Raw genomic sequence first — 25,051 nt, 5'->3', positions numbered from 1 at the left:
GGTCACTGTTACGGGGGATACTCTTGATATCTTTTTACGACACACGGAAACATGAAATGAAATAGATTAAATATACCCGTGCAAAGCCGGGTCCTTCTGCTAGTGTGTGTGTATGTATGTGTGTGTGTGTGTGTGTGTGTATATATATATATATATATATATATATATATATATATATATATATATATATATATATAGTAAAGGTGCTGTGTGTGTGTGTGTGTGTGTATATGTGTGTGTGTGTGTGTGTGTGTGTGTATATATATATATATATATATATATATCACTCAAAAACGCAACCATTGATTTCAACGAAACTTGGTATACACATCCCTTGCTACCTGGAAATAAATCTTGTGGGGGTCATACGCTCCTATACAGCAGCTCCATGGAGTTTGTATGCTCCAACTGTTTTTGCTACACACATTTTGCTCTGTAACTCAAAAACTCTTTAATCAATTCCTACTAAACTTGGTACACATATCACTTACTATCCGGGAAAACAATACTGTGGTGGTAACATGCTGGTACACAATAAGTTTCTGTATGTCCCGACGTCTGTCTGTCTGTTCTTTATGCGCGACCAAACGACTGGACCGATCTTCACCAAATTTGGAACACAGGTACATCATGTGTCCGGGAAGGTTTTAGACCGGGTCTCAGCTCTCTAGGACAATTACCATTCCTGAGATATTGCCCAAAAATCACCTGCATTAACCAATACAAGCCTGCAAGTCTTTCTCTTCATATCCCAACTGCCATACACACGGTCATATGTCCCTTATCAGCCAATAGAAGCTCGCAGGCCCTTAGTCTCCACATACACACAGTTTTACTCCAGGTTTCCATAACAACCCAGCCATTTTTCTTAACTGCTGTAGGTCAGCTTTAGGCTAGGCTACACGACGACATGTCACGCGACAATAAGGCTCCATTCACACCTCCATTCACACCCGCCCGGCACCCCTATAGAAATGCCTATTCTTGTCTGCAGCTGCGGACAAGAATAGGACATGTTTTATCTTTTGCGGAGCTGCGGACCCGAAGATCGGTGCCGCGCTCCGCAAATGCGGATAGCACACTGTGTGCTGTCCGCATCCATTCCGTCCCCATAGAAAATGAATGGGTCCGCACCCGTTCCGCAAAATTGCGGACCCATTTGCGGACGTGTGAATGGACCCTAAGTCGCACGACACATAGGGCACAACTTCACTGCTACATGTGTTGCGCAACATAATGTCGCACCAATGTCGCACCAACCACATGTGACATGCTGCGACTTTGATGGATTTTTTGCAACTGTCGTGTTGCAGTCGCAGCATATCACATGGACCATAGACTATCATTATAAAAGTTGTTGAGACAAAATGTCGCGCGACACATATTGTCGTATAGCCCTAGCATTAAAGGGGCAGGGTGCTGTGGAGGTCACTGTTAAAGCGGTGGCCACTGTGGAGGTCACTGTTAAAGAGGCGGACACTGGAGGTCACTGTTAAAGGGGCAGGGGCCACTATTAAAGGGGCAACTGCTGTGAAGGTCACTGTTAAGGCAGCAGGGTCCTGTGAGGTCACTGTTTTAGGCAGCGGGGTACTGTGGAGGTCACTGTTAAGTGGGGCAGGCCCCTGTCACTGTCAAGGGAATGGGGTGCTGTGAAACTCACTGTTAAAGGGGTGGTCTGCTGTGAAGGTCAAAATTAAGGGGATAGGCTGCTGTGGAGGTCCCATTTTAAAGTGGCGGGGCAATGTGGGGGGGGGGTCAGTGTTAAGGGGTGGGGGACTGTGGAGTTCACTGTTAAAGTGGCGGGGTCAGGTAGAGGTCACTGTTTTGGGGGATACTGTCGATATCTTTTAACGACACACACAAACATTAAATGAAATATACGTGTGTGAAGCCGGGTTCTTCTGCTAGTGTGTGTGTGTGTGTGTATGTATGTATATATATATATATATATATATATATATATATATATAATATTTCTTTATACCTCCCGAGGAAGTTTGCTTGCGAAATGCATCAAGGTGTAGGAGGACTACTTAATGACTATGTCTGGTCGGTATTGTTAATGGCATTACGACTAGCAATGATATGGCACTCACACTTCTTCAACGTACATATGTACTAAACTGATCCAGTTTAGTCTATAGTATATAATTTATGATACAATAATACAAAATTTCAGTTTTTTCAGATGCATAGTGGTAAATAATAAAGCCCATAGAAGCACTTTAATTTATATATTCAACATTAGATTTAACACAGTATTTTTTATATAATATTGTACTAATATTGATATGATTTTGTTGTATATACAGTAAGGCTGCAGCTAATGATTATTTGAATAATTGATTAGTTGTCGATAATTTCATCGATTAATCGGGAAAAAACACCAAAATGACAAAAAAAAAGGGGTTTATATGATTTTACTTGACAAATTATGTTCAAAAGACATATTAAAACAAATTGTGAATGGGGGATCTATGGATGGCACTGTAATGGAGGGGTTCAGTGGATGGCACTGTTATGGAGGGGTTCTGTGGATGGCACTTATGGAGAGTTCTGTGGATGGCACTGTAATGGAGGGGTTCAGTGGATGGCACTGTTATGGAGGGGATCTGTGGATGGCACGGTTATGGAGGGGATCTGTGGATGGCACGGTTATGGAGGGGATCTGTGGATGGCACGGTTATGGAGGGGATCTGTGGATGGCACGGTTATGGAGGGGATCTGTGGATGGCACGGTTATGGAGGGGATCTGTGGATGGCACGGTTATGGGAGGGGATCTGTGGATGGCACGGTTATGGAGGGGATCTGTGGATGGCACGGTTATGGAGGGGATCTGTTGATGGCACGGTTATGGAGGGGATCTGTTGATGGCACGGTTATGGAGGGGATCTGTGGATGGCACGGTTATGGAGGGGATCTGTGGATGGCACGGTTATGGAGGGGATCTGTGGATGGCACGGTTATGGAGGGGATCTGTGGACGGCACGGTTATGGAGGGGATCTGTGGACGGCACGGTTATGAGGGGATCTGTGGACGGCACGGTTATGGAGGGGATCTGTGGACGGCACGGTTATGGAGGGGATCTGTGGATGGCACGGTTATGGAGGGGATCTGTGGATGGCACGGTTATGGAGGGGATCTGTGGACGGCACGGTTATGGAGGGGATCTGTGGACGGCACGGTTATGGAGGGGATCTGTGGATGGCACGGTTATGGAGGGTCTGTGGACGGCACGGTTATGGAGGGGATCTGTGGACGGCACGGTTATGGAGGGGATCTGTGGATGGCACGGTTATGGAGGGGATCTGTGGATGGCACTTATGGAGGGGATCTGTGGATGGCACTTATGGAGGGGATCTGTGGATGGCGCTGTTATGGGGGATCTGTGGATGGCACTGTTATGGGGGATCTGTGGTCATCAGTATTTAAGTCTCAGGAAACCCGTTTAATTTTATACAGTATATAGAGATATGTGTTACATTTTATATATAGCGTTTTTGTAATTGGTCCTTCTGGTTATGCTTTTTAATTGATTTTATGGGTTTTGGGTAATTGTGTTAGTACAATGATCAATAAAGACATTGAATAAAAGAAATAATATATGTACATGTTATTGTCGTCATGGAAAAGAGATACTAAGAATTGTATAGGTGTTTGGATCTTTCTGGTTTTCTTGGTTTGATAGGGCAATATCTAATATAAGAAAATCACAGAAATAATATAATAATGCACTTAGTAAAGTAGATGCAAGCATTTATATATGGACACTTAGCCAATATATTTTGATCAAAACACATCTGAGCCCGTCTACCAAGCGCCAAGGTGGTCTCAGGTCAGGCGGGTCCTACGCTAAACCTACCTAAGCAATTGGGCTTCTATGTTCAGTAGCGCAGACGCCGCACATAGGGTATGCTGCTCCTAGTCACTTCCATGTGCATCAAGCAACCAATGGCAGGAGGAGCAAGCACACCCATATGTACCACCTAATCAAGGCGCTCTATGAGATAGGAAGGGCAAAAGTGCAAAGTAATGCTACTCCCAAGCTAAAATAGGTGCGCATTCACACTTGAAGGTGCCACTCCCTCAAGCAAACACTACATAGACAAAAAAATCACAGAAAAAACTAAGATAAAAACATCCTGCACGATATGATATACAAATGTGCGGATGTCCCTGGCCATATTATTGAAGAAAATCACAGAAATAAGATAATAATGCACTTAGTAAAGTAGATGCAAGCATTATATATGGACAAAGTCCTCACTCTGATATGATAATATCTGAGACACTTAGCCAATATATTTTGATCAAAACACATCTGAGCCCGCCTACCAAGCGCCAAGGTGTTCTCAGGTCAGGCAGGGTCCTACGCTAAACCTTCCTCAGCCATTGGGCTTTGGGTAATTGTGTTAGTGTAATGATCAATAAAGACATTGAATAAAAGAAATAATATATGTATATGTTATTGTCATCATGGAAAAGAGATACTAAGAATTGTATAGGTGTTTGGATCTTTCTGGTTTTCTTGGTTTGATGGGGCAATATCTAATATATAGGTGTTTTTTTTATAGATGAGCATATTGTGTAATGTTCACGCTGTCCTATAGCAAGCCATCAAATGTTTAATGTGTGGTTTTTTTTTTTCATCAGTCATTGCTTTTCCATTTTTGTATAGATATCTTCGCAATACCTGTACACTGCTTATTTTAATGTTTTTTTGTTTTTTTCTACTAGATGGAAGACTTTCAAGTCCCCTGATTCGGAATCAGCAGCCTTATATTCCTTTAACTTCTAATGTCACTGAGGTTTTTGGCCCTGCTTCAAGATGCAGTAGAGACTCCATGTCACTGGGAGCATTTGGAGAGCTTCCAGGCCGTGTATCCAGAAAAAGCAGATCTAGATCCGTCCCCCATTGTGGCAGTCCAAATAATAATAATGAAGATGCTCCACAATCTAAAGGTAGGTCTGGTGCTTCTATAGAAACAATAGCCCAAAGTAGTATTAAAGGGAGTGTGTCAGCCTTTGACAGTGACTGATAGCGGTTTCAGAAACCTTTAAAACACTACCCCTTGTTTGAAAATCTATTTTTGGCATTGTGATAAAAAAAGAGCTTTGTTCAAATATCCAAATGAGCAGTTCAGTGTACCGAGGGCAAGTCCTACCCCCTCAGAGCACTGAAGTGCTCCGCAAAGTTCGCCTCTCTTTTTCCTTTGTGATTGACTTGGCTAGGTGTTGTGCACCAGGCTTTTGGGGCATTTACAGTACACCGCTGAAACAAGAGACTGTAGTGAGCATGCACAGAATTCACAGTGCTTACACGAAATTACCAAGTCAGATGTGAACAGGATTCAGACGCCTGGCCCTGTCAATCACAGGTCATCAGTATCAAAATCCCACAAAACCCCTTTAACTGTGGCACAAATATCCATCTACCGGCAAGTATTTTATGTCTGTAGAAAAGTGCTGTTTTAGGCTGCGTTCACATCTCTGTCAGAGATGATCTGACATAAATGCCAGCTGTTAGCCTAACAAAAAACGCTATATGCAGTGGTACTTGTCGGGCCGAAACGCGGCATTTATGCTGGAAAGTGGCCAGATCACCTCCAAACCTCATTACAGTCAATGGGGATCCGGCAATGATTTAGAGAATCTGACAGTGCCGGATTCGGTGAACTCCGGCAGAGAAATGTTCACTGGAGATGTGAACGAAGCCTTATACTTTCAAGATGCCAGTTTACCCATTGTAATGAGCAAAAGGTATTGGTAACTCAGTATTAGTCCCGATCAAGCTGTCCATTTGTTACTGATTCTCCCAATCATACTTGCCTCACTACATGTATGTCATTACATATTGCTGGGCCAAGAAACTTCAGTCATCTAGGTAGTAGAAAAAGTACTGTAATATTGATTCATTAGGCATACTGTTATATAGTGTTTATACGCTGATATTTTTATAATATTTCTCTTCACTAACGAATTTGAACCTAAGGTTCAGCATACACTACTCACAAAAGGTTAGGTGTATTTGGCTTGTGGGTGAAATTTCAGGATGAACCTAAAATGCATTCTAACCTCTAAAGTGACCTTAATGTGACCTCCTCTAAACTTTTGAATGCACATGTCGAACTGTTCAATGTTTCAGAAGCTTAACAGCAAAATTCACAACAGGTGTATGATCCATGAATCACCAAATAAATTTACTAGATCTATTAGAATTGGTATTTAAACAGTCCTCCTCATCATGCTGTTCACATTTTGACATCATGAGACCAAGACGACCCCTAACAATTGATCAACAGTACCTTACCATTGCAAAGCTTCAAGCTGGATGTTCTCAGATGGAAGTGGCTACAGAGCTTAGGCTACTTTCACATCTGCATTTTTGCTGGATCCGTCAGGGGATCAGCAGAAACGCATCCGTTCAATAATGCAATCGTCTGCATACGTTCATACTGGATCCGGTTTTATTATTTTCAAAATGAACAAGATGGATCCGTCAATAAAACCATTGTAAGTCAATGGGGGATGGATCCGGGGTTTTTTTGGGTCCGAAAAAACTGATACGTCTCCGTTGATTTACATTTAGTTTCATGACGGATTTGTCTTGCTTAGTATTCAGCGTTTTTGTGTGCACCATGGGAACGCGACGAAACTGAACGAAGTGCATTCTGATGCACTCCGTTCAAGTTCATTCAGTTTTGTTCCCATTGAAAATGAATGGGGAGAAAACTGAAGCGTTTTGCGGCGGTTTCGAGATCCTGTGACGGATGTCAATAGCAATATGAAAGAAACCCTGGACCATAGAAGTCAAGCGAGCAAGAGGACAACACAGGGCGCAGAACCACAACCAGGATTTAAATGAATTCCAATTTATTCATAGACAACGCGTTTTGGGGTGCATGACCCCTTTATCAAGTCTAAAAAGATAAATATATGTACATCAGTGTAGAGGGTATAAAAAATGGATAAATACATGAGCATGATAAGAATACATAAAGACATACATCAATAAAATAATAAGTATGTAAATGAACACCGTAAAAAACACATACTTCCATAAGAGGGGATGGAACTCTGTTTAAAAGGGGAAGGAATAAATCAATAAAATGATGAGAATGCATCCATATAGAGCTTATAATGTATGTAGCATAGTATATAATATATGTTATAAAAAAGAGAATAAAGAATAACACCAATTCAGTGTACCGTGATATACACTTGATCTGTCTGATTTAATACTCAAATACACTTGTTCGACAAACGACTGATTAGACTGGAGTAGGGAGGACATTACCTTAGAGTGAGCAGCTGGAGGCACAATCATTGCTGGTCGGGATGTGGAGCGTTTGTTAGGCAGCGGGGAGGTCCACTGGTGGGCGGGGTTGTAGCGCACTGGTGTATTGTGTTCTGAGGCAGGAACGGAGCCATGAAAGGATGATTATGCTAAGAAGAAGAAGTGTATGGCAATAACGGGGAATTGATGAAGACTACAAAGAACCATGATTGTATGGCAGTGACCGGGCAAATTGAAAGGGGGTAAGGAGAGGGATATGGGGCGGTAAGGTGAATGTCTCAATAAACAGATTGGAACAAGGTGTAAGATTACCCAATGAGGTGGTGTAATAAAGCTAGACAAGATGTGATAAACCTGGAAAGGATGTAATAAACCTTATGCCAATGTACACTTTAAATCATTGTGAGGCCGGTATTCTTTGTATGAATGAGCAATGTAGTAAGGTGTGATGGAATAGGTAAAATGAGCTGGACTGAATGCTGTGGACAAAGGATAACTGAAAGATGGGGGTGGTGGGGGGATCACATATGAGGATGGGGTGTCGAAATGATGGTGAATGTGGAAGGGTATAGAAGAGGATGTGGGCCCATCGAGTGGGGCGCCTGCTGAGTAAATGGCTGAGTTTGCAGATGTGTCAAAAACACTTGTTCTCTAGGCTTTTGTTTAAGCCATAAGGTTCAAGGGTCTGTAGCTTGAAGATCCAAAACATCTCCCTTTTTTGGAGCGTCCTGAGCGTCCTGAACCTATCTGAATGGGTATCATAAATTTGTTCAATGGGTGTAATGGTGAGTTTGGAAGGGTCCTTGTTATGGGTGGAGAGAAAATGCTGAGACACGCTATGTTTCAGGAAACCGCGTATAATATTCCACCGATGTTTATTCAATCGCTCTCTAAGGGACTGGATCGTGCGACCCACATACTGTAGGCCGCATTCGCATTCTAACAGATAGACAATGTATGAGGATGAGCAGTTCAGAAAGTACTTTATGGGGAATTCTTCTCCTGTTATATTGCTCTTAAAGGTTTTAATCCGTTTAGAAATGCTAGCACAGCATTTACATAGGGTATGACTGCATTTGTAGCTGCCCATACAACCAGAAGAACCTCTTGTGGTGGTTGTTGACAACAGTGCTTTCTTCTTCAGTCTACTTGGTGCCAGTATGTTCTTCAGGGTTCTCGCTCTTCTGAAGGTCATCTGTGGTTTGGACGGAATTACGTTCTTAATATAGGGATCGTTTTTTAAGATATGCCAATGCTTTGCCAGGATATTTCTCAGGACCTCATGGTTGGTGTTGTAGGTAGTGATAAATGCAGATCTGTACTTTTTACCATTCTCTGCTTCTTCGGACTTGTCTTTCGTCAGTAAGCACTCGTCTTGGCTTTGTTGGCTGGCCCGCAAAAAAGCCCCTTCAATAATCTCCCTGGGGTATTTGTTATTGGAGATTCTTGACCGTAAAATTTGGCTTTGTTCAGTGTAATCACTCGTAGTGGTACAATTCTTTCTTAGCCGTTTAAATTGACTGAAAGGTATATTATCCTTCCATTTTTTTTGTGGTGTGCACTCCTATAATCCAAATAGCTGTTGCCATCAACTTTTAAAAAAAATGTATTTGACATGATAGTTTCGTTGTCTGCATATAAGATTTTAAATCCAGATATTCAATGGATGTACTTCAGTTGATGGCTCTTGAAAATGAGATTCCATGCGTCGTTGTTGAGGTGAGAGATAAAGGCCTGAGCTTCTTCACTGTTGCCTCTACAAATAACGATCAGATCGTCTATATAGCATTTGTAAAAGACAATCTTGTCCTTCCAGTGGTGCTCACCGTAAATGTATTCTTCTTCAAAACGGCCCATATATAAGTTTGCAAAACTTGGTGCGAAGCGCGTCCCCATCGCGGTCCCCTTCCGCTGTCTGTAAATCTGACCCTCGAATGAGAACACGTTGTGTGTGAGAATAAAATGGTTTGCATCTGAGATAAAAATTCTATGTCTAAGAGAGAGATCACAGTCAGTCTCAAGGTAATAGCGGGCTGCGTGAATTTCGGCCGGATGTTAGAATACAATGCAGCAGCATCCAGTGTTAACCAACTGTAGATTGATTCCCACATGATATCCTTTAATAGTAAAATAAGTTGTGAAGAGTCCCTTTGGTAGGAGAGGAGGTTCAGAACGTGTTTTTGTAAACATTTTTACACATAATGGGAAAGGTTACTGGTTAGTGAATTAATACCAGAGATGATGGGTCTTCCTGGTGGACTTTTTATGTTTTTGTGGATCTTTGGAAAAGCTCTTTTTATCTTCTATGAGTGGATTATAGGGGAGGGGTTCATAATACAATGTATCTCCCAGGATCTTATTTGCTTCCCTCTCGTAATCATCGCTATTCTGTAGTATTATTCCCCCTCCCTTATCTGCATTCCTAATAACGAGGAAGGGGGTAAAAAGAAAAAATGCCAAAAAAGGCGGAAGAGGGGATCCACAAACTGGAAAGTCAAAGAAAACAAGAGACACAAAGAGGAACACATGGAACTCCCAGAGTCCCAAGAAGAACACCAATATTCGACAGTAAAAATATTCAATCTTTCTGGATTCCGCCTTACTTCGGCTCAAACATCTGTTCTACAGAAGTGCTTGGCTTTTTGCCCTGCGGAAAAATTCTATGAATTTGAGCTCTTTGTCGACCTTAACACTTTTTCATTAGAAACCTCACACTCCAAAGACCTTTTGCAATCGAAACGAGGCGGCCCAATACCAGTGCACAGCAGGATAATACAGGACATATGGACCTTACACCCACCACCCATACTGACTTAAAACCGAAATCAACGTTTAATCCCACCCACCACAAAGGGAATCGTATTAATACTTTTTCTCCTTAGTATCTTAAGATGTGAGAAACATCAGTAAGTGTATTAAAACCCAAAACAACCTAACGAAGGACAAAAAGGACTCACTAGATGAGTTCAACAACAACGACTTCCTCGTTATTAGGAATGCAGATAAGGGAGGGGGAATAATACTACAGAATAGAGATGATTACGTGAGGGAGGCAAATAGGATCCTGGGAGATCCATTGTATTATGAACCCCTCCCCTATAATCCACTCATAGAAGATAAAAATAGCTTTTTCACCCTGCTGAAATCAGCAGAGGAGCACCACATCCTAACAAAAAAGGAAAGGGAATACATTATAATAGATCACCCGAACACAGCATTATTTTACCATTTACCAAAGATCCACAAAGACGTCAATAATCCACCAGGAAGACCCATCATCTCTGGTATTAATTCACTAACCAGTAACCTTTCCCATTATGTGTAAACATTTTTTACAAAAACACGTTCTGAACCTCCCCTTCTACCAAAGGAACTCTTCACAACTTATTTTACTATTAAAGGATATCATGTGGGAATCAATCTACAGTTGGTTAACACTGGATGTTGCTGCATTGTATTCTAACATCCGGCCGGAATTAATGCAGCCCGCTATTACCTTCAGACTGACTGTGATCTCTCTCTAAGACCTAGAATTTCTATCTCAGATGCGATCCGTTTCATTCTCACACAACGTGTTCTCAATCAATGGTCAGATCTACAGACAGCGGAAGGGGACCGCGATGGGGACGCGCTTCGCACCGAGTTTTGTAAACTTATATATGGGCTGTTTTGAAGAATACATTTACGGTGAGCACCACTGGAAGGACAAGATTATCTTTTACAAACGGTATATAGACGATCTGTTTTTTGGAGAGGCAACAGTGCAGAAGCTCAGGCCTTTATCTCTCACCTCAACAACGACACGTGGAATCTCATTTTCAAGAGCCATCAACTGAAGTACATCCATTGAACATCTGGATTTAATCTTATATGCAGACAACAAAACTATCATGTCAAATAAATTTTTCAAAAAAGTTGATGGCAACAGCTATTTGGATTATAGGAGTGCGCACCACACAAAAAATGGTAGTTTAATATACTTTTCAGTCAATTTAAACGGCTAAGAAGAAATTGTACCACTACGAGTGATTACACTGAACAAAGCCAAATCTTACGGTCAAGACTCTCCAATAACAAATACCCCAGGGGGAGTATTGAAGGGGCTTTTTTGTGGGCCATCCAACAAAGCCAAGACGAGTGCTTATTGACTAAAGACAAGTCCGAAGAAGCAGAGAATGGTAAAAAGCACAGATCTGCATTTATCACTACCTACAACACCAACCATGAGGTCCTGAGAAATATCCTGGCAAAGCATTGGCATATCTTAAAAAACGATCCCTATATTAAGAATGTAATTCCGTCCAAACCACAGATGACCTTCAGAAGAGCGAGAACCCTGAAGAACATACTGGTACCAAGTAGACTGAAGAAGAAAGCACTGTTGTCAATAACCACCACAAGAGGTTCTTCTGGTTGTATGGGCAGCTACAAATGCGGCAATACCCTATGTAAATGCTGTGCTAGCATTTCTAAACGGATTAAAACCTTTAAGAGCAATATAACAGGAGAAGAATTCCCCATAAAGTACTTTCTGAACTGCTCATCCTCATACATTGTCTATCTGTTGGAATGCGAATGTGGCCTACAGTATGTGGGTCGCGCGATCCAGTCTCTTAGAGAGCGATTGAATAAACATTGGTGGAATATTACACGCGGTTTCCTGAAACATAGCGTGTCTCAGCATTTTCCTTCACCCATAACAAGGACCCTTCCACACTCACTATTACACCCATTGAACAAATTTATGATACCCATTCAGATGGGTTCAGGACGCTCTAAAAAAGGGAGATGTTTTGGATCTTCAAGCTACAGACCCTTGAACCTTATGGTTTAAACGTAAGCCTAGAGAACAAGTGTTTTTTACACATCTGTCAACTCAGCCATTTACTCAGCAGGTGCTCCACTCGATGGGCCCACATCCTCTTCCATACCCTTCCACATTCACCATCATTTCTACACCCCATCCTCATATATCATCCCCCCACCACCCCCATCTTTTGGTTATCCTTTGTCCACAGCATTCAGTCCAGCTCATTTTACCTATTCCATCACACCTCACTACATTGCTCATTCATACACAGAATACTGGCCTCACAATGATTTAAAGTGTACATTGGCATAAGGTTTATTACGTCCTTTCGAGGTTCATCACATCTTGTCTAGCTTTACCCCACCTCATTGGGTAGTCTTACACCTTGTTCCAATCTGTTTATTGAGACCCTCACCTTACCTCCTTATATCCCTCTCCTTACCCCCCTTTCAATTCGCCCGGTCACTGCCATGCAATCATGGTTCTTTGTAGTCTTCATCAATTCCCTGTTATTGCCATACCCTTCCCCCCGTTCTCTTCTTAGCATAATCCTCCTTTCATCGCTCTGTTCCTGCCTCAGCACACAATACACCAGTGCGCTACAACCCCGCCCACCAGCGGACCTCCCTCCAATCAGGGTGTCCGACACTGCCCACACCTTCTTTTCTTCTTCCCGCACTCAGCGTGTGCACAGCGACCAATCAAAAGCAAATGAAACATGTCCGTGAAAATCAGGACATGGCCCCATTGAAGTCTATGGGTCAGCAAAAAAACTGAATGCAATCCGTATTTTTGCGGACATACTGAACTGTCTGCAAAAAAAAGGATCTGCATTTTTGCGGACAGCATACGGCTGTCTGAATGAGCCTTTAGTAGTATATGTTAGAAATTGTCTGTCTAGTTGCGGAGCTGGAAAAACGCCATTTGTAGTTGCAGATAAATATTAATAACTGAAATTGGTGTAAACCGACGCACACGAGTCATACATCAAATCAGTCCAGGCGTCACTCTATGGACTCCACACTTGTAAAGGACTATTTACAGTCTTGAAATTCTTGGAAATCCTTTCAATGGGGTTTTCTGCCAGGAGCCATTTGTTTTTTCAACAGAAGCTGCGCATATTGTATTTGTTTAAAGAAACCAATGACGTGCACAAATACCATCGGTCTTGAACTATTACTGCATTTGTTTAAAAATAATTGTCAGGATCATGGACTTAGGGCTTGTTCACACGCCCGTCCTTTTTCTTTCTGTTTCCATTCAGTTTTTTGGAAGGTACTCCGTGAGCATTCCGTTTCCGTTCCGCTACATTTTGAGTCTTGTCCTATTATTCACGTTTGGTGACTCCATTCAAGTCAATGGTTCCAAAAAAAAAAACGGAATGCATACGAAACGCCTCCGTATGTCATCCGTTTTTTGCAGATTCGTGATTTTTTCATTATAGGCCAAACCCACTTTTGCCATGTGCTTTGTGTTTAGCAACATTGATTTGGCACATGTTGAGGCCTTAAAAGCCCTGGATGCAAAGAGGTGTCAGACTTTACAAAGGAAGAAGATGGATCTAGAGCGATAACTGTCATCCAAGAACAACCGGAGATATGGGACACGAGGAGTGATCTGTACCACAAGCGGGTAGCAAAGGAGCGGGCCTGGGATGAGTTGGCACAGACAATGCTGCCCCAACAATGGGAGAAGGCCAATGCCAAGAAGCGGACAGATTTAGGTAAGACCTTCCATGCCCAATATTTTATTGTGTAAATTATTAAAACTTGTCTATAGTACTAACTCGCTAATTTGCCCCTAGCAAACAATCTTAATGCAAACTTATTTTTGGTCAGCTCATGTTGAACTTGGACGGTTTTAAATTGGATTATTTGCTATGGTCAAGTAAGCCAGTTCTGGTGTAGACCAGTTGAATGTCTTAGCACATATGTTTGAGATAATGTATTTTTGCACATTGTGCATTTGCATATCAGTATTTGATTTATGGCCTACACATGTTTATATAGATTAGCCAAATCTGTCAATGCCCCCACAATGGGCGTGTCCCTTTTTAAAGAAGATACTTCTGGTGTCCCCAGCACCTGTGTCCCTCATAATCTGGCAAAGGAGGGCTTTGTTGTGGCTACAAAAACATCTAGAGAGGGGGTGCACAGACATGATCAAACCACATGGCTAAAAAGCAGCCTATCATCATGGGTGATGTCACACACAATGCAAGGCAGCTTGTCGCCGAAGTGTTGTGATAATGTCTGTACACCTCCTCTCTGGATGTTGTTTTAGCCACAACAGGGACATACAATGGCCTTCATCACTGGATTAGGAGTGACACAGGTGCTGGGGACACCAGAAGTATCTTCTATAAAAGGGATACGCCCAATGTGGGGGCATCGACACAATTGGCTAAACCATTTGTTTAGCTATAAATATGAAAGTGATGTGATTTTGTATTAGAATTAGCAGACACATTTTGGCCTGCTAAATGTTATTACAATTTTTCTCATTTAAAAAATGTAATATATTAATAGCATTGTGTATGTTTTTTTTTCTGTTGTATTTTCACAGTTCGTAAAGTCACAACGTGGTAGCAGTCCTGCAGGGACCATTTTAGGTCGGAACTGTCCTCGGCACATGGCCACAATGGGGATGGTGGCTCGAAGAAAAGGCCATATCTCTACACCCGGCATTTGCAATTTTTGAAGCCTATTCTGGAGTTAAGGCCGTAAGAACATACTGTACTTTCTGTGTGTATAATGGGAGTGCATGTTTTATGTTTGCAAAGGATGGGTTCAAGTAGTAAAGGCGACTAGTCCCCCAAACTTGCAATGTAATGGGAAAGCACCAACTGTAATTTTCTAGGGTAACCTGGTGCATCTCTCTCTCTCTAGAAATTTATATATATTTCAATTCAATGTTAACTTATCCACTCTTTACCAATAGCTGTTGATAGGGTTCTTAGGAATTATGTAATTTTTATACAGTGTTGTTTGTGCCCTTTGTAAATGGTCTGACTATTGTTTCATGACGAGGTAAATGGCTTCCCGAATAGCCAGATATATCTGGTGACATTATGTTTGAAGTTTTATTTACTTGTACTAATATGACTATTCCAATGTGTGAAAATTTAGCCATAATGATATCTAAGTTTTCTAATTCTAAATATATAAGATAAATATCACCAATTGTAAATGATTTCATTTTTAACAACATGCAGTATACACATAGAGTAATAATTGATTTAACTATAGTAATCTGTATGACTAAAAGACAGTTACGAATAGTCAATTAATTACATGTGTCTAATTATAATAAGTTGTCTCCTAGAACCATTGACAGCCTTGAAGAGGCAGAAGACCATCCCCAGTCATCTTCGGAAGAAGAAGCTGCTGTTGTGGCTACAAGGCAGGACCCCGAGGATGACCAACCTTTTCCCGAAGAGTCGGGCATGGAGGCAGCTGGGGGTCAAATAAGTAGGCCGCAAACCCAAATAAGAGAGCCACGTCGGAGAAGGGGGGCTAGAGTCACTCCTGTCTCTGGCTCAGATCCTCAAGCAAGGCTAGATAGGGACATTTTTTTCTATCTGAGCCAGAGGAGAAGTAAAAGTGCAGAGGAGATGCTGTTGCAGGGCCTAGCTCCCCTGATCCAAAATTGGCCAGCGCAGAAATTGCGCCTTTATGTGAGCTCTATGGCCACTGTCGCTGCTATCATGGACTCTCTACTGGATCGAGTGGAATTGCATTGATTCCTTGATAACATGAAGCAGCGTGCAGTGGCCATGGCAGCGGATCCCCAGCTAGGGCCAAGTTTTACCCAAACACATCCCCACCCAGCCCCTTATTCACAGCCCCTGTATTCACAGGACCATGAACCAATGTGGCCACAGCCCTATTTCTGGTCACACCCACAATACCAACCACAGGGAACTATGGGTTGGCAACCAGGCCCAGTGAGGGGGCAACCAGGCCCTGTGAGTGTCCCTTTCACCAGGGATTTATTTGACATATACTGTAATTATTCTGTTATGACTTATATTTTTATTTTTTAATATTTTTAATGCTGAAAATAAAGCCAACTTTTAGTTATATTTATGCAACAAAAAATATTTTATTATTTAAAACATGGTTTGAATGTTTTTTTTATTGATGTTCACATTTATTAAGTACACATAACTTTCATTACTAGTTTATTCTTCAAACACAGTTATAGATAAAAATATTTTATCACAAATTAGGTGTACTAAATTTTATTAGAACTTAGCCAATGTACAGAAAGCCAAAGTGGAATTTTCTATCAGATTTGTATGTTAGCTCATTCAAATATCAGGGCCATACACTTATGGTACCTTGGACAGTGCCTTCAAGTGTCAGTTCGTTGCTATTCTTTCCAGGATGGCCAACCTGCAGCACCACATCTGCTGACAAAATACTACTCTATAAACAGGCCCTGGTGGAGAATAATAGCTGTAGGCTGTCAGGACATGATGGGCTTTGTACTTTGTCAACAGCTTGAGGGGCGCAGTTTACGCATCCCTTCAGTATTGGCTAGCGCAAATCAACTAAATTTAACTACATTTACAAATAACACACATCACAATACATGTTTATTTTTGGTTGTTATTACAACCTTAAAAGAGGTATTTGAGGATCACAGTTAGGGCTAAATATGTCAGCGTAAACATTATGTATACTTGTACACCTTTTAAAGTGCACTGGCAATCAAGATCACTTTTGCTATCATATTTAGTCCTGCTATCAATCACAGCCCGCAAGCCCACGTCAAGGGTCCTCTTTGTCTTGCGAGTCCCTACACTATCTTTAAAAAATAAAATAAAGGCTGTCTACAAATAAAAGTTAAAACAAAACTAGTCCGAGTCCAGATGTAAGTATTGTCTGCCGGAACTGTGTCCATCTGCCACGGTAATGCACCCTCAGGGCTAGAAAAGTACTGCAGTTCCAGGTTGGCCATGACGAGTCAGGTCACATCCTCCAGATGAGGAAGAATATGTTCCTGATTCCTCCAAACAAGCATCTAAGAGAGCATCGTGAATCCTGAGGAAGTTGTGTAGGATCACACATGCTTGAATAACCAAAGTGGCATTCTCCGGTGCCATCTGTAAGGATGACAGGAATACTCTCCACTTGTTAGTAAGTATTCCAAACGCACATTCTACATGCCTACGGGCTCTTGTCAGCCGATAGTTGAATATACGTCGTTTGTCATCGAGGTTGCGTCTGGGGGAGGGGCGCATAACATGTGGTGTCAAAGCAAACCTTTCATCAGCCACAATTACAAATAGTGCCGGTGGTCCCGCAGAACCGGGCAGTCTTCTGGGCTCTGGAAGGGCAAGTTGGTTGGCATGAAGTCTCTCACTCCATTTAGAAGAACTGAAAATGCGCGCATCTGCAGTGCTCCCATAGGCCCTGTAAGAAGGTACCTGGAATCATCATGGATGGAAGGTAGATGAAGTAAGAGCTGGTATTTTATGTCAGCAGCAGCTATTGTTAATTGACACCTTGAGATTTAGCATGGCTGTCATAGCTGATCAGGAGCTCAGGAGTCTGTGTGCTGTGAACTGAGTGCTGTGCTGGGATTTGAGGTTTGAGCCGAGCTGGAGGACTCAGGCCCCTCTAAAGGTGAACAGGCCGCCTATAGACTTGATGAGGCTGAACTGCTAACATCTGCGCTTTGTGATGCACCTTATCTGCATTTTGTTGTACACCAATGAGTGAATAAACACCGCTGTTTGATTCAAGAACTGTGTACTTTGCCTCTATACTGCATCCGCTAGTCCTAACTACCAGAGCGAATCCCACAGCCCCAATATCCACAATTATAAACTTATAAGTAGTGTCTGCCAGAGCAAACAGCACTACTGAAAAGTATTGCTTATAATTGTGGAATCGGGACCCAGAGTAAGGCGGCTTCTTAACACGTATGTGTTTGCCATCCATCGCCCCTGAGCAGTTTAAAAACTGTGCATCTAGATGAAATCCCTCAGCAGTTCGGATCCAATCCTCAGCCTTGGGCTTTGGCATCACTGTGTCCCGGAGTTGCTGCCAAATCATTTGACATGTTTGACGAACAATTCCAGAAATAGTTGAGACGCCCAGCAGGAACTCAAAATGCAGTGATGCAAATGAATTTTCAGTTGTCAGAAATCTAAAAAACATAACAAGAAAAAATATAATTACTTTTAACAAGCCTTGCACTGCAACATGGCAATATTTTATCTATACACACTAAGATCTGGCGTTTTACTTAAAGGGGTATTGCCATCTCAGTTATCATAGTTTAAGTTAATAAATATGTCCCATTAAGCATTTTTGTAAATCTATCTTATTAAAAATTTCCAAGCGTTCCCCCTAAAATTTGTTGCCTCCTTCCTCATTGTATATGTTTGGTATCCCATGGATACAGCCACCTCTTTTCTGCCGCATCCATGGGCCGCGCTTGCGCAGAAGAACTAGCTTTATCCAGTGCCCGGCCTCTCCCTGTCATTGCGAACAAGCACGGCGCAGGGCGGCCGCGCATGCACTGATGTTTATTCCTTAGTGCCGTGGCTAAAACAGATCCGCGCGTGCGCTGCTTAATTTTCGCAACGGCACAAAAGAATATATATCTGTGCATGCGCGGCCTCCCGAAGACTGCCGAAACTACAGAGGAGTGTGAGGACGTGCCGGAGAAGGATCGGAGGACCACAGGCAAGTTCAAAAGAGGTGAGTATTATTTTTAAAATACTATATGCACCACCAAATCCACTAACGATATAACTCCATTATGGAATATAGGGGGAAGACAAATATGGAGTGGATAGAACAAATGGTCCACATTTAGGGAATAGGAGGTCATTGTACATTTGATGGGCACATGGAAAAGCAGTCTGCAGGCTGCTGATGACTCATACAATTAACGCACGCAAACACTGAGTTCTCAGAGTGATGTCATAAGGAGGCGTGGCAGGCCTTCACTCAAACTGCCTAAGCCCGCCCAGCCTTAACAGCAGGAAACCAGGAAGTGAACAGCAGAGCTGGCTGTAGGTGAGGATGAAATAGCAAGATGGGAATACCCCTTTAACTTATGGGACCGTTTTGAAGCTAGCAAACGGAACAGCAACAGCAAAAAAACGGAACAGCAATAGAAACCATACTGAAGCCATATTTTGCGGAATAACGGAATGGAACGGAAACAATGGACCGCAAAAACGGAACAACTGATCAGTTAAAAACGGACTGCAAAACACACACGTTTGTGTGAACAAGCCTTTAGATTCAGGATGGAAGCTTGCAGGGTCACGCTGGACCTCCCTCTGTCAGCTCTCCGTCATCCGAAACTAATCATTCCTAGCTGCCACCACTCGTCATATCAGACTGACGAGACATCTTGCATTAAATAACACCTAAGTACACTCTACTGTTGCTGGCATTCACAGGTTAATAAGGCAATGTAGGTAGGGCTTCTTCTAAGGTCATGGAATCGTTAGAACACAAAAGGCTCTTATTAACCAGCTCCCGGCCGCCTAACGCAGGGATTCGTCCTGCTGGCGGTCGGTTTATTCCTCCTTGACGCATCTACGCGTCATATCGCGAGACGCGAGATTTCCTGTGAGCGCACGTTCACAGGATCGGAAGGTAAACGAGTTGATCTACAGCCTGCCAGCAGCGATCATTCTGTAGATGCGATTTTTTTTTTTTAACCCTTGAAAGGTATATCAGACGCTGTTTTGTTAACAGCGTCTGATATACCTGCTACCTGGTCCTCTGGTGGTCCCTTTTGCTTGGATCGACCACCAGAGGACACAGGCAGCTCTGTAAGTAGCACCAAGCACCACACTACACTACACCCCCCCCTGTCACTTATTAACCCCTTATTAACCCTTGATCAACCCCCTGTCATTGATCACCCCCCTGTAAGACTCTATTCAGACAACCGTATGTGTTTAGCGAATCCGCAAAACACGGACACCGCGGATCTGCAAAACACGGACACCGGCAATGTGCTTTCTGCATTTTGCGGATCCGCACATTGCCAGAACTATATAGAAAATGCCTTTTCTTGTCCGCAATTGCGGACAAGAATAGGACATGTTCTATAGGCTCTAAAAAAAACGCAGTGTTCGCCCGATCAGGCCTGATCTTGTGTGCACACTTGCGTTCAGTCTGCCCCACCGCAGTGGCAGAATTTTTTTTTTCTTCTGATCACTGCAAAAACACTGTAAAATCGCTGCGGCGCTATAAAGTTCACTTTTGAGGGGCATGGTGAGTTCATAGAAGTTGTATTTTTTTGGCACAAGTTAGCAGAAATTTATATATATTTTTTTTTTCTTACAAAGTCTCATATTCCCCTAACTTGTGACAAAAAATAAAATCTCACATGAACTCACCATACCCCTCACGGAATCCAAATGCGTAACATTTTTTAGACATTTATATTCCAGAATTTTTTTTTTGGGCACAAGTTAGCGGAAAATGATTATTTGTTATTTTTTTTTCTCTTACAAAATCATTTTTCGCTAACTTGTGCCAAAAAAATAATATTCTAGGAACTCGCCATGCCCCTCACGGAATACCTTGGGGTGTCTTCTTTCCAAAATGGGGTCACTTGTGGGCTATTTATACTGCCCTGGCATTTTAGGGGCCCTAAAGCGTGAGAAGTAGTTTGGAATCCAAATGCGTAAAAAATGCCCTGTGAAATCCTAAAAGGTACTCATTGGAATTTGGGCCCCTTTGCGCACCTAGGCTGCAAAAAAGTGTCACACATGTGGTATCGCCGTACTCAGGAGTAGTAGGGCAATGTGTTTTGGGGTGTATTTTTACATATACCCATCCTGTGTGTGAGAAATATCTCTGTAAATGACAACTTTTTCCAAAAATTTTATACAAAGTTGTCAATTTACAGAGATATTTCTCTCACCCAGCATGGGTATATGTAATAATACACCCCAAAACACATTGTCCTACTTCTCCTGAGTACGGCGATACCACATCTGTGCCACTTTTTTGCAGCCTAGGTGCGTAAAGGGGCTGAAAGTCCAATGAGTACCTTTAGGCTTTACAGGGTTGCTCACAATTTAGCCCCGCCCAAAATGCCAGAACAGTAAACACACCCCACAAATTACCCCATTTCGGAAAATAGACACCCCAAGGTATTCGCTGAGGGGCATATTGAGTCCATGAAAGATTGAACTTTTTGTCACAAGTTAGCGGAAAGGGAGACTTTGTGAGGAAAAAAAAAACATTTTCCGCTTGTGCCCCCCAAAAAAAACTTCTATGAACTCACCATGCCCCTCACGGAATACCTTGGGGAGTCTTCTTTCCAAAATGGGGTCACTTGTGGGGTATTTATACTGCCCTGGCATTTTAGGGGCCCTAAAGCGTGAGAAGTCTGGAATCCAAATGCCTAAAAATGCCCTCCTAAAAAGGTACTCATTGGAATTTGGGCCCCTTTACGCACCTAGGCTTCAAAAAAGTGTCACACATGTGGTATCGCCGTACTCAGGAGTAGTAGGGCAATGTGTTTTGGGGTGTATTTTTACATATACCCATACTGGGTGAGAGAAATATCTCTGTAAAATGACAACTTTGTATAAAAAAAATGGGAAAAGTTGTCTTTTACAGAGATATTTCTCTCACCCAGCATGGGTACATGTAAAAATACACCCCAAAACACAAGACACCCCAAGGTATTTCGTGAGGGGCATGGCGAATACCATGGGAACGCCTCTATGTTAAAATATACCATCGGATTTGAGTTATATCGTGAAATCTCAGATCCGACAGTATATTCTAACACAGAGGCGTTCCCATAGTGATGGGGACGCTTCAAGTTAGAATATACTTCAAACTGTGTATATGACTTCCCCCTCCTGCCTGGCAGCACCTGATCTCTTACAGGGGGCTGTGATCCGCACAATTAACCCCCAGTTAAACCAGGGTCAATTCTTCAAGGAACGGTCCATTCTTCCATGACTGAAGGTGAACCACTGCGTAATTAAAGTTCCGATCGGAGTCCCAGTTTAATCGCTGGGGCTCCGATCGGTAACCATGGCAACCAGGACGCTACTGCAGTCCTGGTTGCCATGGTTAATTAGCAATTTTTAGAAGCTTAAAGAAACAGGGGGCACACCAAATGATTCAGGCAGTGCAAAGGGTGGTATAGCTGCATATAAAAAAATTACCTGACCCAAGAGAGAGTGAGAAAGAGCCACCCCATAAATGCACATCCGACAATGAGGGAATATTAAAAATATATATAACGTTTATTAGACATAAAGATATTTTTTTGACGGACAGGAAACCCGGATCACGGAGGCGGATGAACAACGGTGCATTTTCCGAGTTTTCAACTGACCCATTGAAAGTAAATGGGTCTGCAGAAAATCATGGAAAACGGCACAATGGACACGGATGCACACAACGGTCGTGTGCATGAGGCCTTTGTAAGAAAAAGAAAAGAAAAATAATAATTTTCCGCTAACTTGTGACAAAAAATAAAAACTTCCATGAACTCACTATGCCCATCAGCGAATACCTTAGGGTGTCTACTTTCCGAAATGGGGTCATTTGTGGGGTGTTTCTACTGTCTGGGCATTGTAGAACCTCAGGAAACATGACGGGTGCTCAGAAAGTCAGAGCTGCTTCAAAATGCGGAAATTCACATTTTTGTACCATAGTTTGTAAACGCTATAACTTTTGCGCAAACCAATAAATATACACTTATTTGATTTTTTTTATTTATCAAAGATATGTAGAACAATACATTTTGAGAAAAATTGATATAGAAATGTAGTTTTATTTGAAAAATTTTACAACAGAAAGTGAAAAATTTTACAACAGAAAGTGAAAAATGTCATTTTTTTGCAAAGATTTCGGTCATTTTCGATTAATAACAAAAAAAAGTAAAAATGTCAGCAGCAATGAAATACCACCAAATGAAAGCTCTATTCGTGAGAAGAAAAGGAGGTATAATTCATTTGGGTGGTAAGTTGTATGACCGAGCAATAAACTGTGAAAGTAGTGTAGTGCAGAAGTGTAAAAAGTGGTCTGGTCATTAAGGGGGTTAAAGCTAGGGGGGCTGAGGTGGTTAAAGTGAAGTTTTAATATAAAAAAAGGACAGTGCGTACAAACAATGAGGTTATCACACAAAATGCAACATAAAATATACATAGAATGCTAAATAACAGTTTGGAAAATAAAAGGGATAAAACCAGAACTTAATACGTTATGCGTTGGTTGCCTGAGGAAGCAGAAATATTGGTCAGTCCATAAAGCTACTGATCCCCAAAGAAATCACAATTTGCATGTTAAAAAGGGTCTGTAGGTTCCCCCACAACTCCCCCCTCCCAGCCAGTGAGTATGGTAATGACCTGTCACAACAGTTTTTACGACCTCTGCTACCCATCAGGTCTGCCTCAAAATCTTTGTTTTCAAATATTGTTATGGGAATGCATCCTAGAAACTTCATATGACCTCCATCCTAATGTCCCGTACACGTGCGTACCAAACATGGCGGAGGTAATGGCAGGATAGCCGGAGTTATCTAATTGCTCCCTGTTACTGAGCTGGGATCTATTTGATTTGGGTACCGTAGAAGCATATACATGTCCTGAGTTCTCAGGAGAAAACACATGGCCCAAATATGGATTAGGCCACGTATTTATTTGATGTATATCGCAAAATAGAGATTTGATGTGTGACCTCGGCTGGAAAGGACACCAGCCTTTTCCTGACCCCGCTAACGGTTCTGGTCTGTGTAAGGCTTGTGTACACCCCTCATGCTATCTTCAGGTTTTATAATAGGGGTCTCTATGAAGTGGTTCCATCTTACTGATTTTATGGCTAGAATGGACAATGTTATGACCCAATACTGGAATTTAAAGGAAGCTCCTAAAAATAATTTTGATATCTGGATGCCTCTATCACTGATACTGACCATGTAAATCAAGAAGCTGCCCAATACAGGGGGGTGTATTGTCAGATAATGATCCAGTGTTTAAAGCAAAATATTATGTTAAAGAGGACCTATGAGTAGGATCAATTTTTGACAGATTTGATCTTTGTGAGCAAAATGGTACCTGTATGGTCATAATCTGTTTCAGAGAAAAAAGGCGCATTTACACACTCCGAGGAGAACCCAAATATCGGGAAGGATTTGTTCCTTTCTGAAAAAAAATTGGCAGCTCATTAAGTGGAGGTGAAGATATAAGGATGAGCGATCGCTATTACTGTCACTTTTTCCCATACAAAATGATTGCTCCTAGGCAGCAGAGTGCTATTAGACAGCTCAATGTGCTGCCCAGGAACGCTGATTGAGGTGTCCGCACCTCGGATCATTTCACCCGATAAATGTGCGTTTCTCCTTTAGACTGGCAGATTATCGGGAATAAGTGTTTGTTCGATAATCGGACTGATATTTGGGTGATGTAGATTAGATTCAACTTTATAGTCATTGAGAACATATCAAATACAACGCCAATGAAACACTGTTTGCATCTATCCAGACTAGGACACGGACAATACATGTAAAATGGTCTAATTAAAATAGTCTTCAACAGCTCAGTGCTAGTAGAAAAGCATATTGGAATTTAAAATCCTCGTGGACTCCGGAAAAAAGGTCTTCTTTAATCTAGGGGAAACACCTATAACGGCTTCCTGATGGCAGAAGTGCAAATAGCTCATTATTTGGGTGCCAGATATCCTCTGCAATTCCCCTTGCCCGACTTAGGCAGCGTTGTAAACCAAGGGTAGTTGGCTTCCAATAACCCATTAGGCCATCTTCAACACCCACTATATACTAATTCGATCACGAACTGAGCAGTTACCATACAAGCCTATAATGCAATATGTCAAGATGCTTTCAATGCTTTATACGGCTGTACTTTTTTTTCAAACTTCTCAAGAAGTACAAGGACTGCTGAGCTTTGATCAAATCCACCTTCAGTCTATG

General features: G+C 42.0%; 1 protein-coding gene across 2 annotated transcripts in view; it reads left to right on the top strand.

The window, feature by feature from the left end:
* The window catches only part of LRRC49 (leucine rich repeat containing 49), a 166,368-nt gene that overhangs the window by 25,024 nt on the left and 116,293 nt on the right, over window positions 1-25,051 (top strand). For both annotated transcript variants that reach the window (XM_044283298.1, XM_044283297.1), the window contains one exon: window positions 4,740-4,964. In XM_044283298.1, the coding sequence (XP_044139233.1) occupies window positions 4,740-4,964 (225 nt within the window). The remainder of the gene's footprint in view (window positions 1-4,739; window positions 4,965-25,051) is intronic.

Source organism: Bufo gargarizans, chromosome 2 (genome assembly GCF_014858855.1).
Source record: "Bufo gargarizans isolate SCDJY-AF-19 chromosome 2, ASM1485885v1, whole genome shotgun sequence".
Lineage (NCBI taxonomy): Eukaryota > Metazoa > Chordata > Amphibia > Anura > Bufonidae > Bufo > Bufo gargarizans.
The sequence above is the reverse complement of the archived record's forward strand: the minus strand, read 5'-3'. Positions and strand labels throughout refer to the sequence as shown.